This window comes from Thunnus thynnus, chromosome 24 (genome assembly GCF_963924715.1).
Source record: "Thunnus thynnus chromosome 24, fThuThy2.1, whole genome shotgun sequence".
In the NCBI taxonomy this organism is placed as follows: domain Eukaryota; kingdom Metazoa; phylum Chordata; class Actinopteri; order Scombriformes; family Scombridae; genus Thunnus; species Thunnus thynnus.
The window spans coordinates 9222410-9237269 of record NC_089540.1 but is presented as its reverse complement, the minus strand read 5'-3'; the positions used below and the strand labels follow the sequence as shown (position 1 = coordinate 9237269).

The 14860-nt window shown below is 42.0% G+C and overlaps 1 protein-coding gene across 2 annotated transcripts; it reads left to right on the top strand.

The window, feature by feature from the left end:
* Nucleotides 1–394: 394 nt before the first annotated feature.
* On the top strand, nucleotides 395–14593 carry tubgcp3 (tubulin gamma complex component 3). Of its 2 annotated transcripts, none has more exons than XM_067582619.1 (23): nucleotides 395–589; nucleotides 1671–1778; nucleotides 2557–2624; nucleotides 2815–2892; nucleotides 3044–3252; nucleotides 4284–4462; nucleotides 4663–4775; nucleotides 6060–6185; nucleotides 6307–6375; nucleotides 6606–6738; nucleotides 6887–7053; nucleotides 8463–8573; nucleotides 8717–8825; nucleotides 9518–9707; nucleotides 9805–9940; nucleotides 10098–10166; nucleotides 10295–10430; nucleotides 10626–10714; nucleotides 11264–11395; nucleotides 11525–11665; nucleotides 11771–11887; nucleotides 12011–12106; nucleotides 12495–14593. In XM_067582619.1, exons 1-23 carry the CDS (start codon nucleotides 514–516, stop codon nucleotides 12909–12911), a joined length of 3069 nt encoding a protein of 1022 aa, XP_067438720.1. In that variant the 5' UTR covers nucleotides 395–513; the 3' UTR covers nucleotides 12912–14593. The 2 variants fall into 2 exon arrangements, with proteins under 2 accessions (XP_067438720.1, XP_067438719.1); XM_067582618.1 differs by having other exon boundaries at nucleotides 12011–12105; nucleotides 12510–12717.
* Nucleotides 14594–14860: the final 267 nt, after the last annotated feature.

Genomic DNA, 14860 nt, shown 5'->3' with positions numbered 1-14860 from the left:
TGATTTATACTTTCACTTTGCACACTTCATCATGTAGTAATAGTCATCAGTTCTTTTGTTTTTTGTCTTTGAATCATCAAGATTATTTTAAATTGATATATTCTTAATATTGCACTTTTCTGAATAATTTTACTTTGTCAGACTGCAGACTTTTAGAAAAGTCACGCATACTTTTGTAAAAGGCATGTAGACTTTTGTACAACCATGCAGACTTTTGTAAAGCCATGTAGACTTTTGTACAGCCATGCAGACTTTGTAAAGCCATGCAGACTGTTGTAAAAGACATGCATACTTTTGTAAAGCCATGCATACAGTTATAAAGCCATTGAGACGGTTGTAAAATGAATACAAATTTCAATGCGTTTACTTTGAAGGAATAAGGCGCTTCCTGCTTCGTGTTAGCTTCACTCATCTTGTCAAAATGGCGTTGCTCGTAGTGGGAGACTGGAGTTAATTTACACTGTGGCATTTTATTCCGTTATTCTACCATACGAGACGTTAGTCACGGACACTATGGCGACTCTGGATCAGAAATCACCCAACGTGCTTCTCCAGAGCCTCTGCTGCAGAATCACGGGGAAAAGTGAAGGTACACCAGTGAACGCTAGCATGCTCCGCGCTAGTCCAGACGTTAAACCGAACCTCATTCAAAAAATCGGCAGTTTTGTTGTTACACCACCTATTACTAAAAATACACATTTTAAACACGACATAAAGACATACACTGAATCTCTATAGTCTCCTGGTAAATTCGGATTATCATTTTCACACCAGGCAATACAGATCTTAATAATATTTAAACTTTTTATACCGCTTGCGTCGGTTCAACCCGGTGTGTCTTTATGACGGAACGTTGTAGAAAACTTTTGAAATATGATTGAAATTCGTGCTGTTCGGTGTTTAGGCGAAATGCCGACCTCAAGAGAGCAAATTATTCATTTATTAACAGCTTTACGAGTAAAAAAGCACACACCAAACGTTAGATATTAGACTAATTGAGACCAGTATCATTTTAGCTGTGTAGGACGGCTCGTAGCCCGGCTAGGTCCGCTTAGTTAGCTGTCAGCCAGTGGTGCACATCCCGCTGAATAGTTTCATGATACTTCAAGCTGTCATACACAAACACAATACACTACTGTGGTAGAGTAATTAGCTGTTCACTTCAGCTATCTGTACGCTTGCCATCCAGTTATCTCTCACGCTGAGCTCCACACTGTTTGTCTGGTTATTGGATGCTCTTGTGTCTTGCTAGCTGCAGGCCCCTGCTGGATGCAGGCATCACAATAGTGGGTTAGCATGATGAAATAGTCTGATCCTCCACTTTTCAGTCACTTTGATATGATTGCAGCTGTAACTTCATAATTAAAGGCACCAAAGCTTTGCAGCCTGGTATTTTTTTACAGAAATATTTGTATTTTTTCCATCTAAAGCAAGAGTGTTAGACAGTTATGTATTTTTTTCATAAATTAATAACCTATTTCTAAACAATAACCCACCTCACTCTAGTATATAAGTTTAAAATGGTTTACTGTGCTTCTGAAGCTTCAAAATAGTGGGGTGACAGGAGCAAAACAAGGAAAATCATCCTGGTCGCAACCTCAGGTGATTGCTATATTACTTCTGCCTACTTGTCGTAACCTTTAGTCTTTATTGTTCATTTATTTCTCCAGCTGAAGTCGCCCACCAGTTCCAGTATGCAGTGCGAGTCATTGGCAGTAACTACGCCCCCAGCATTGAACGGGATGAGTTCCTGGTGTCGGAGAAGATCAAGAAAGAATGTAAGTGACTTATACCATTCACCAATGACAATACTCTCATACTGTAGGTTACCAGACTGCTGGGACAGAGGGGAGAAACTAACATTACTCTGTTCAGTCATTGTGGCATTTTCCCGCATCCACTAGCCAAATCTGCTTGTCTCTGTTCCTGTCATGTGCTTATTGTATATGTCCCCCATGTGTGCACTTTACCTTTTTAAATCTTTATTGCACCATGATAGTCAATCCCAGTAGACCTTCATAGTAGCCAAGGTAGCACCATTAGTGGGAAAACATTGATCCAAGGATGCAGAAAATAAAAATAGCACAGCACTTCCTGTAAAAAAAAAAATGTTTATTTGTCACAGATCTTCAGGTGGACTTACGGGAACTTTGTGAAAGTATTTAAGGTTATAGTGTAATGCTTCAGAACAGAGTGAGCTGGGCAGTTTTGGCTTTTCTAAGCACAGATGGACTTTATGTGCCTCAGCGCTTCATTTCCTGCCGTCTTTCATCTTACTCTGCAGTTTAAGTCACAGCTCACTTTCATTTATCGTGTCCAAATCCCAAACAGGCTGTTTGTGGAAACGCTCCTTCTTTCATCATTTTGGTTTTTTTAATATTGGTTGTTAATTGCTCACAGGAGACGCAAATAATTCAATCTTATCATCAAAACTTGTATAAATCCTGCAGGGAACGACAGGAAATTTCTAACCTTGTTTTGTGAAATGAGCTGGTACTGCTGGAGATTTAAAGAAACTTCCCTGTCTGAAGGATTTTGTTCTTGATCTTGTTGCAGTGCTGAAGCAGCGGAGAGAAGCAGACGCCGCTCTGTTCTCCGAGCTGCACAGAAAACTTCAGACACAGGTTGGTATTTGTGTTTCTTTCGTAACTGTGTTCTTGCCAACACAGAAGAACAAGCACTAAAACCACCATGCACTTGTTTGAAATCTGATCAAATCTGAATCATATATCACATTATAGATATCTATGGTAGAGTGCCCAACAGATTATGATAATGTTGTGTTGATGGGATGTTGTGTTTCCTGTTTGACAGGGTGTTTTGAAGCATCGCTGGTCTGTTCTCTACTTGCTGCTCAGCCTCTCTGAAGACCCCCGCAAACCATCCAGCAGGGTGAGGGACACACACACACAGTCAATAGCACCTAAATGTATACTTTTTTGCAGTTGGATTTAGTTTCTTTTAACGTTTTTCTGGTTATTAATTAGTTCTTGTCCATTTGTTGGAAGCACTATGTGTGATATTATGTCCCTGTCCTGCACAGGTTGGAAATTACGGGGCGTTGTTTGCCCAGGCCCTCCAGAGGGACGCCCACTCCACCCCGTTCTACTGCACCCGGCCACAGAGCCTGGCCCTGAGCTACGGGGAGAGGAGCGCGGGCTTGTCAGCCAGCGTGGGGACCAGCGGGATCTCCAGTCTGGGAGTCTACACACTGAACGGCCCCACGCCAACTCCACAGTCACTGCTGGCTGGGTGAGGAACATACACAGTTTTTTTTAATTATTAAGTCATCAGTTGACACATTCATACATCTAGATGACTGATTCACATGCGTCAGCTGTGTTTAAGCAGTTTTGGATGAAAGGCTGTGCGGAGAACAGGGTTATTTATCTGATGTGTGTCCAGTAAAACCCTCAGCGCCAGATAAAGGAAGCGTCAATTAGCACCAGAAAATGAACTCGCCTCTCAGCCTGACCTCTCGTCTATTTTATGAAGCATCAGAAGACCATTTAATTCCATTTCTCCTCATTAATAATGCAGGAGTCCTTCAGTTACAAATGAACATTGAGCTGTCTGCGCTCACCTTTTAGTCCTGAAAGGGCAAATTCACACTCCAAACATAAAAAAAAAAAAAAGGTCTCATGGCATTGAACCGTGATTTATACTGTAGTGGTGCTTTAATTATGCAAAGACGTGTCTAGGTGTGAATTTTTAATGACTGTGTGTAATTGCTATTCTGAGTGTAATGTCTGACATGTTGCAACAGCTCATGATGAGAGGATGCAGTTTTAGGCTGATACTGATATTTGACAGAATAAAAACATTTCTGTACCGCAATTTCTTACTTTTCTGCCGGCATAAACACAGATACAGATATATCTGCGATGAGCTAAAATAAGCTGATAATATTGGCCTTTCATGTATCAGCTGGACTCCAGACAGATGACCTCTAAATGTGGGTTAACATGTCTAACATCTGGCGAACATCTGGTTCTAGAGGAAGCTTATTTGAATCAGACAGAATCCTTTCAGAAGTTCTGAGCTGCCAGCGCTCACCAGGTGCACTTTTTTCTCACTTTAGACATTTATCATGAGATGTAACAGGACTCCTCATTGTCAACCATCATCCACTAGTGTAGGATAAATATAAAAGCTACTAACTGCATGATATCCCTCATCTAAAAGTTGTACAATATCAAAAATATTAGCTGAGGGACAGTATGAGTGTGACACATTAGTCAAACCCTCACAGCGACAGTAAAAGTGTTTTTTGTGTGTTTCAGTCAACCTCCTCCGTCTGCAGCTGCAGGCGGTCAGCCTCTGGGCTCTCGTCTGGCCTGGGCTCTTCCTGTAAGTTCCTCCCCTTCCTCTGCCCTGGCCCCCCCCGCCAACCGGCCACTCCTCGGACCTCCAGCTCCCTCCACCAGAGTTGTCCGTCCTCGCCGAGATGGCGACGGAACCGGTGAGTGTCACGTATAAAGCTGGAGTTGATGTTTGTTTCATCTTATTCAAGGTAGCTACAAAAAAAAAAAGTTTGCAGATAGTATTACACCATAAACTTTCCTTGTAATGTGTTCATTTGGACCTGAGAGCATGAACTGCGTCCCAGATGTAAACCCTCTGTCTTCGTCCTTTTTATTTGCTCGTCCTCTGCCCGTGCAGGGGAGGTGAGCGAGGCGTTGCTGGTGCGGGACATCCTCTACGTCTTCCAGGGAATCGATGGCAAGTTCATCAAGATGAGCGCCCAAGATAACTGCTACAAAATAGACAGCAAGGTATCCGAACCCGCATCTCGCCTTGTAAAGCTTTTAATAGACCGATCAGCTCAGCAGGTCGCACACATCACCCAGAGCGACCTAACAGAGCAGGTCGCAGGTCGTCCCCATCCCAGAACAACCGCTACAATTGTTTGTCTTCAGACTAAATAAGAAATGAGGATAAACTGACTTTTTCTCCCCCTTTTTTACAGTTTTCAAATTTCATAAATCAAGAAAAAAACATTTATATAATGAAACCATTTGAAAACTTGGAGCTCCTGATCAGTTTCATTCTAAAAATAGACATTAGGCTTGTTTTTCACTATCTCCCTTTTAACACCCGCCATATATCCAGAGTAGATGATATGATATGAAACCAATTGTTGTTGATTGGACCTTTAAAAGAAAGATTCAACAGATCAATATGAAGCTCTTTGGCTCCGAGCCACATCGACCTGTCTTTTCTTTTCTCTCTCCTGTCAATTTGTTTTTTACCCCTCTCATATTATCAGTAGGAAGGCCTCAGATGTAACCTGTCCTATAGTCTCTCAGCGGGGCTAAACATAGACTTGTGGTCAATCCGCTGTCACCGTCCTGATGGAGAAGGAGCCACAGATATAAATTAGTCAATGGTGGAGATATTTTGGACTCTCCTCTGGCCACTTAACCTCTCTGTAAAGACCCCCCCCCCCCCCCGATAAGAGGTTTTGTTAAACAAATGAAAATTTAATGCGTCATTTAATGTGAATTCTTCCCTCAGCTGGAAAACCAATCCGAGGAGGAAGCCTTGCCAGTTATAGTGGGTGCATGATGTAAATTACGGTAATCTCCATGATGTAACTCCATCAGAGCTTTCACAATGAAATTAGAGGCAGATTATGCTTGCTAAAAGTGCCATCTGTATGAACATAAAAATAAATTGTCAGAGATGCCCTCCGTACTCCCTGTACTTGGGTTTGCGCCATAAAGTGCACATTACATAATCTTTGCATGTAGTTTATACATGTAGTTCACCTTTTTTATGATAATTGGTTCTGGTAAAGGGTATTCCATTACATCATAAATGTAGCAGGTTATTGTAACTTGGTTGACGTTACATGAATACAAGCCCCTTTCCAAAGCTTCCCGCCTCAACCGGTGCCCCTCAACATAAAGAGCATCTGTTATATTTTGGAGAAAATAAGCTAAAATGTAATAAAAATAAATATCATACAACTCCTGTTTATCACAAGGTGGATAAACAAACAGATGGTGCAGTGGATGTGGGTGTATGTGCATAAATGTGTGCTGTGGCCCCACTAGGTGGTGTTGTGCAAGTCCCTGAGGGACACCAGCAGCAGACTGGCTGAGCTCGGATGGCTCCACAACAAAGTCAGGAAGTACACCGACGCCAGGAGCCTCGACCGGGCCTTTGGACTGGTCGGACAGGTGTGTGTGTGCCTGCTATATATATTAATTATCTTTTGTTCTGTTTTTATTTAATCCTTCACTAATGCATACCCTTCTGTCCATTCTGTCCCTCTCTCTGCTTTTATCTTCCTCCCCTCAGAGCTTCTGTTCCTCGCTCCACCAGGAGCTGAAAGAGTACTACAGACTCCTCTCTGTCCTCCACTCCCAGGTACAAAAATGAACAATGCCTGACACGTTCACCCTTACAGAGATGATTGTTCAGAAGTTTATATAACAGAAAACATGGTGGAAAAGAAATTGCTATAGAAAAAAAAACACTCCCCCGACTAACAAGGAAACATCATTTCAAGGTTCAATTAACATTTCTTTATGTTTAAATGTTAGTGCTGCTGTTGACCTGTGTTTGTTTGTGTGTGTGTGTGTGTGTGTGTGTTGTAGTTGCAGGTAGAGGATGATCAGGGTGTGACCGTGTGCACGGAGAGCACTTTGACTCTCAGGAGGCTGCTGGTCTGGATGTACGACCCCAAAGTCCGGCTCAAAACACTGGCCGCCCTCGTCGACTTCTGCCAAGGTGAGCTGGATGTGTGGTGTGTGTGTGTATGTGTGTGCGCTGCTTTTGTGTCTTGTAGTGATTGAGTATTATAGCGAGAGGTGAATAGGAACGAGCCTTCAGGGTTTGTCTTATATATGGGTGTGCTTTTCTGTGTGTGTGTGATCAGGTCGGAAGGGAGGCGAGCTGGCCTCAGCTGTCCACGCCTACGGGAAAACAGGAGACCCGCAGATGAGAGCGCTGGTTCAACACATCCTCAGCCTCGTGTCGCACCCCATCCTTAACTTTCTCTATAGGTGGATCTACGACGGAGAGCTGGAAGACACCTACCACGAGGTACACACACACCTCTCTTTAAACCGTAGACAAATCAGAGAAGATCTCTGGACAAAAATGGACTTTTCTCACACATAACAGTCACCATTTAACAGTTTCAAATGAGAAAATCTGTGATTATAATCAATCCTTTAATAGAGAAACCAGCACGCATTTACTGGTCTTTTCTGGAACATTGTTCTGTTCAACCACTCTGACGTTTGACCCTAATGAGAGAGCACATTATTGCAATGAGAGAGGGAGAGAAAGAGAGGAGAGGTACGACAGCTTCTTAAATGAGGACTGATGAGAGGAGTGTAATGGAGAGCCCATGATGGATGTTTCTCCTTTACCTCCCCCTGCCCTTTCTCTCTCTCTCTCTCTCTGTTTCTCTCCCACACACACAGTATTTATGTGTCCAGCAGTAACCGTTACTTATCACCAGGCTCTTGGTCTTAAGTGCTGATTTTTAAGAACACAGAGGAAGTTATCACACCTCTCAGAAGGCCAATTACCCAGGAGATCACACACACGCAGGCTGTTAAAACACATGCCACATAATTATAGGAAAAAAAACTACCCAAATAAATATGAGATGTTTTCAGTTGTAAAACGACACAGCGGTAAATGTAACTGAAAAGTGGAAGCGAGGTGACATTTTCCAGATTTGACAGTGTGCACTCTTCAACTCTGCAGTCACACTTTGAAGCACATGAAGGTGTGTTTCAGGAAGATTTTTCCATTTTCATCTCAGGGGGAAATATGAGCTATTAAACCCATCAGGGATCAGTTTTATTAACCAAGCAGATCATAAAGGAATCTGAGATACACATCTTTTACTCACACTAGACACACAGCTGAAGAATATCACTAATAATCAGTATTATAGTTTGTAGACGTTCAGAGGAATCTTATCATGTTGGTAATGTACAAAATGCTGTTGTCCAATTTGATAATTCCTCACAAATTACAGATTTTAGGTTTTATAAAGGTAGAACACAGCTGATTGAATTATATTTAATTCTTTAATTATACCACAGCCAAACACTTTTCTCGTCTCCGACAGTATATCAAGACTGAAATTCAAAACAGATGACGCAACCTCGTGTTGTTTATAGTGTCATTTTTTGTAGACTCTAATTTCAGCTAATAGGCTGTGTGAAAGTGCTTTGTAGAGGTGGATTTATGTGAATCTGACAGTTGGAATCAGTTCAAAAATGTACCAGACAGCACGCGGAGAGTACACAGCTTTCAGCATGCCCATTAGAAAGTAGTAGATGAACAATCTAACCGACAGTGACAAACGATGTAGCCTAGCATCTGTGGAAACTGTGTCTATCATGGACTGTATGTACACCGTGCCAATAATAATAGTATTTATCCAGTGTTTGAACCTTAACTTGTGTGCATGTTTATGTTTGCGTGTGCAGTTCTTCGTGGCGTCAGATCCCAACGTGAAGACGGATCGCCTGTGGCACGACAAGTACTCCCTCAGGAAGTCAATGATCCCCTCATTCATCACCATGGACCAGGCCCGGAAGGTGCACACACACACACACACACACACACACACACACAGATCTTTTTATTCATCACCATAGACCACCGAGACAACAAACTATTATCTCCAAGCTGCTGTTTTGCTTTGGGTCACATCAGTTCGTTCTCATCCTCTGCCCCCCAGGTCCTGCTGATCGGCAAATCCATCAACTTCCTGCATCAGGTTTGTCATGACAGAACGCCGCCGGGCAAAATCACATCGGCATCCAAGTCTGCAGACACGCCCAAAGACGGTAGGAGTCTATCCGTCGCCTGTTTCTCTTGTCGTCTTGTTTAAAGGGAAACAATTATATCTGTACTTTGTTTCTGGGCATAATTAGGATTAAGAGTGTTCACATAAAGGGGCGTTATCTTTAGAAAATATCAGCCCAAAGCATGAATAACATTAAGAAGAAGCAAAAGCATGCTACAATATGCTGAACATGTAAAAGTTGGAATGGTATTTCTGGCTTTATTGGCATTCTTTATAGTGTTTTGTTTTGTTCTTTGGCAATGTTATTGTTGCATCAAGCGTACAAATGACAGCACTGACCAATAAGAAGCTTTTTTTAAATTATTATTATATTGAAGTCGTCTGGTGGACTGGCAGTGATCGATGCTCTTACCGCTCACTGGCCTTGTCCTCTCCTTTTCGACTATGAAGAGGAAAGAGGTATACTTAGCCATGTTCTATTGATCCAGGACTTCATCCGACCAGTTTGATCTGTAGCTTTTACTGTTGAAGGGCATCACAGTCTCTTCTCCCTTATTGTCAAGCAGCAGCGATGGATTTTATTCAGTATTAGTCGTTAGATCTTGCCTTTCTTTCACATTTTTGTAGGTTTCTTAATCCATGCTTTAGTATAAAAACATTTAAACATCAATGTCTAGTTTTCAACACCCTCTTTTCCACTAATATACCTGCTACGTCCCCGCTCTCTCGTAGCTGCGGAGCTGCTGTCGGACCTGGAGGGAGCGTTCCAGGAGAAGATCGACGCCGCCTACTTTGACACCAGCAAATACCTGCTGGACGTTCTCAACCGTAACTATCTGCTGCTGGAGCATCTACAGGCCATGAGGAGATACCTGCTACTGGGCCAGGGAGACTTCATCAGGCACCTCATGGACCTGCTCAAGTTAGCAACACATACTTTTAACACATCATCTCTTTTATAATACATCTGAGTGCATATATTGCATTAGAATGTTTGTAATGTTTCATCTTTATCCCAGACCGGAGCTGGCACGACCTGCCACCACTTTGTACCAACACAACTTGACTGGTATCTTAGAGACAGCAGTCAGAGCCACCAACGCCCAGTATGACAACGCAGAGATCCTCAAGAGGCTGGATGTACGCCTGCTGGAGGTAATGCGTGAGAGTGTGTGTCCACATGTTCCACTCTTACGTTTTAATGGAAGACTGGATCCTGTATGAGGTGTAGGGTTATTGTGCTTCACCAGGGGGCGCTGTGCTGCAGGTCTGACTCCAGCATGTCCTCACTTTTCTCTTTTGTTGCCTCTAGGTGTCTCCAGGTGATACAGGCTGGGATGTTTTTAGTCTGGACTACCATGTAGATGGACCCATTGCTACGGTAACGCACACATGCACACACACACACACACAGTCTCCCAGTATTGTGAATGTTTTTAGAGCTGCAGAACAATTGTGTCCAGGCATTGTTGTTGTGTTCATGTATTATAATTTCTGTGTGTGCTTCAGGTGTTTACGAGGGAATGTATGGGCCACTACCTGCGTGTGTTCAACTTCCTGTGGAGAGCCAAGAGGATGGAATACACGCTGACTGACATCTGGAAGGGCCAGATGTGTAATGCCAAGCTGCTCAAAACTATGCCTGGTACATAAAAACTCTACACACATAAATAGACTCACTGATACACATTGTAGGAATATTATTTTGGAGTTCTTACCTAACATAAATATGTAAAACATGATAAGCTAGTTTTTCCAGAGACTGGCATCCAGAGGGCTTTTTAAAAGTCTGTGACATATAGGCTGTTATGCTTTTTTTTTTTTTTTTTTTACCCTCCAGAGTTGTCCGGCGTGCTACATCAGTGTCACATCCTGGCCTCCGAGATGGTCCACTTCATCCACCAGATGCAGTACTACATCACCTTCGAGGTCAGACCATTAGCAGGGCTGCTAAAATCAGTCCCGGGCTGTAAAACATTACAGTAAAAAGTAGTAATTACACCAGGAGGTGATCTACTGCGTCTGTTAAATGCAACACTGCATAACATGAGGTTGCAGCTGATTTACAGGATCAACAGTAGCTGCGTTAAGTCACTGAAGTTAACTCGAGCTTTTCTTTTCTTCCTCAGCAAGCCAGTTCAGTGATCAATATGTCTTGAAGGACTTAATGAAGGAATTTAAAAGTAATCAAAAAGATCATTTAAATGATGCTCCTGCATTTAGACCAACATGAGACACTAAATCTGTCCTAACTTTTATTGTTAAGTCAGCAAGTAAAAGTGAAGTTAAGACTTCTCTGCTCAGACAGTTGATAAAACAATTATAAGAATTATACTATAAACATATTGACTGTGGGCAGGGAGACGCCACCATCATGTCAGAGGTGAACCACACTGACTGTGTAATATCTGATATTTAATAAAGGGGCAATACCATTCCCATATACATTAGGTAAAGTGTGTGTGTGTGTGTGTGTAGGTGCTGGAGTGCTCCTGGGATGAGCTGTGGAACAAAGTGCAGCAAGCTCAAGACCTCGACCACATCATCGCTGCCCATGACGTCTTCCTGGATACCATCATCTCTAGATGCCTGTTGGACAATAACAGCAGGGTAACACACACACACACACACACACACACACAGAGGAAAAAAAATAGGTTGTCAGAGTGAAAAGTACTGTTTATCCATGTTATATAAATACCATTTCCACACTCCCCCCGTTTTTATTTGTCCGTCCAGTCTCTTTTGAACCAGCTGAGGGCCATATTCGACCAGATCATCGAGTTTCAGAGCGCCCAGGACTCCCTCTACCGCTCTGCACTGGAAGAACTTGCCCTCCGACTGCAGTATGAGGAGAAGAAGAAGCAGAGAGAGGAAGAGGTAGGAAGGGGAGGAGAGAGAGGTTACTGAGGAGCTACAGAGAGCAAAAAGAGTAGAGGAGTGGATGATTAGAACATAAAAGCAAATGTTTGTCTGCTGATTCAGGGTCAGTGGGGAGTGACGGCCGAACAGGAAGCAGAGGAGAAGAAGAGGATTCAGGACTTCCAGGAAACCATACCAAAGATGCGCTCCCAGCTCCGCATCCTCACTCACTTCTACCAGGTACCAGCTCGAGCCACCTCCACAAGCAGCTGTCAGTCATCTGCTTCTGGCGTATCCTTAACGCAAACAACTTTTTCATTTTTCTATTTTTTTTCTGTCTTCGTCTCCCCTCTCTTCTCTCAGAGCATCGTCCAGCAGTTCCTGGTGTTGCTGATGACCAGTTCGGATGAGAGTCTGCGTTTCCTCAGCTTCAGACTGGACTTCAATGAACACTACAGGTTTGACTTTTAAAAACTAGGTCAGCACAGCACACAAAACAACCTAAAAAATCTCTCGGTAGCACATGGTAGCCCATTAAATCCCTCTCCTGCCAGGTTAGACCTTGAAAACTATCTGCTTTAGCCCAAGGAGGAGGTCATTCTGCACTAGATTGTAGTTATTTGATGGCTTCAAGTTTATTAGTTTGCTCCAGATGTACTTTTAAGAAAATGTGGACATTGCAGAATCATACTGTGACTCATTTTGAGTCACTTTGAAGCAGTTGTTTGCTATGGAAGCAGTATCTTTCATCATGTCCAGTGCTTTAAGAAGCAATGATTCAGTCTATCAGAGCATAACTTAATTTGTAAGATCTTATTAAAATATCATCATGTAATTGACCGTTTCCTCTCTAACTCCTCAGGGCCAGAGAGCCGAGGCTGCGAGCCTCACTAGGCGCCACGAGGGGGCGACGAATGTCAAACATCTGACACGTCGACAAGCATCGACAACAAATCCAGTCGTTGGAGCGTGGAGTACGACATCACAGCGGGAAGTGGTGACATCACAGAAACGGGACGACCAGCAGGCTTTAAAGCGCTTCATGTCGAGACGATGTCATGCCTTGGAGGAGCGATCCGGCGCTGCACTGGACAATCAGCACCGGCGGCGGTTACCGAGCGATGAGGGAAAAAGAAAAGCTGCTGTCAGACTGAGCTCCCCCCCCCCCCGAGTCACACAGGGCCACCTTACATGGCATGCCTTATTAATGAGAAGAAAACAAAACCTTTTTTTTTTTTTTTCTCTGCGCGGTTGCCAAATCTAGTCCCAACACACATGTATGTACATAGAGTATTATGCAAAAATGTATGTATGTGTATATATGCATCTTTACATGTCAGCACTTGTGGCTCTGCATCATCTTCTCTCTAGGGTTCGACCGATATGGGTCTGATAGTGATATTTTTTCAATTTTTGTATTTGTAGCAGTTATTAAAATTATTAAATCTGATCGTTTTTATTACAATTATTCCAGAAGAGACTTTCAGTGTGTTTCTACTGGAATTTGGTTCTTGTTAAGGTGGGGAAAAAAAAACAACATTAGGCTCTAATATTGTCTGGTATATCGGTCTAACCCTAGTTCTCAAATCTCCTTAAATTTCAGGGTTTTTTAAGGTGTCCGTTTAGCTGTCCAATCACAATCATACAGAGGATTTTGAGTTACATGAAGACAAATTGGGTCATACAGACAAAAAGCCGCTTTGTTGCCTACTTTGTTTACACCACAGGTTATATTAAAATCATTATAAGTTGATAGTTTTGCAATGGTTTGCCATCAGATTTGAGAAATAGGAGACAGAATCTGGCTTCTAACTTTCAAGACGTCACCTCGACTGAGAACCGACGATGTAAAGAATGTTATTATTATTATTATTATTATTATTATTATTAAGTATTTAAATGTGGTTTCCCTGCTTAGTTCACAGTATGTGCTCTTACGGATCATGTTAAAGAAAAACAATCCTCACAACAACCACAACAACCTCACTTCTTCTTCTTCTCATGACATAAACAATAGGAGCTATAAATGTTCAAATGTTTCAGTTCCTTTAAATATTGTAAATATTTCTAAATGAAAATCCACATTTTAAGAGTTTAATGGTTAGAAATGTTAACTCGGGACAGTTTATTTTCTGAAAGGAATATATTCCAGCGTTATAAAAGAAAGCAAGAGTGCTGTTTGTGGTGTTGTTAAGTGAGGCTTGCTCTGTGTGCGTATCGAGATGGATTCGGTTCAGAATAGTAGCAGCGTTTTCTGGATGTCATATAATCGTCATTATTTTTAAGAGCTCAAACATCTGTTCTTCGTCTTTTTATCAACTCCCAAAGTTGTTTTGTTCTTCTAATTAATTGGATTTCTTACTTACACACTTGCAATTGGCAATGAATACAGAATTAGTATTTTTTTTAATGCGGTAATGCTCCAAATCTGAACAGAGAAGTGAACGTTTTGCCTTTGCTTCAGCTCAAAAATGGATAATCAAATCATCAAAGTCTTAATTGCTGGATTTTTCCTCTTTAGTTTTGTTAGTTAAGAAAAAAAAAAAGTCATGTTGTTTGTTGACAAGTTTGGATTCACTGTTCACAGATTCACCAACTATCTACATGACCGTGTTTGCAGTGATGCTCCAGGTTTGATGTTTTTTCTTTTTTGGGTCAATAAAACAGATTGGTGCTGCATATGGTCACTAGACCAGTTCACAGGTTTCTAACAACGTATTCCTTCATACACATACACATGCGGTTACATCAGAAACCGCACTTACTGTATAAACACCGAACTGAACCTGGATCAGCACTCCTGCACCGTCTGGTTTCTGCTGTATGTCTCTGTCTGTTCTTTCCTCATCTGTCCTGTCCTCTGCGTTGCATAGCACATAATGTATAGATTATAGGGAAACAAACCATCCCGCTTCATCTTTAATAAAATAATGTTTTTCATTAAAATGTGTTCCAGTATGTGTTTTTACTTTCAGCAGTACTGTGTAGCTCTGCCTCTGCTTGTGGACTTACTGCCACCTTCTGTCAAGAAGTCCAAGATAACGTTGGTTGATAATTTCGAGGTTAACTTTCCACATTAATCTTTACTGAATCTTTAATTCTCGTCATTTTGTTTTACAATATCATAATTTACATAAATACAATATAATCTGCACAGAGCTGAACATTAACTCTTATTGGTTTAAGATTATCTGCAAAGATAGTGAGACTTCG

Coding starts and splice junctions, on each gene's coding strand:
- tubgcp3 (XM_067582619.1), top strand. CDS start 514: ATGGCGACTCTGGATCAGAAATCACCCAACGTGCTTCTCCAGAGCCTC. Junction 590..1,670: donor AATCACGGGGAAAAGTGAAG/GTACACCAGTGA, acceptor TTATTTCTCCAG/CTGAAGTCGCCCACCAGTTC. Junction 9,941..10,097: donor TGGATGTACGCCTGCTGGAG/GTAATGCGTGAG, acceptor TGTTGCCTCTAG/GTGTCTCCAGGTGATACAGG.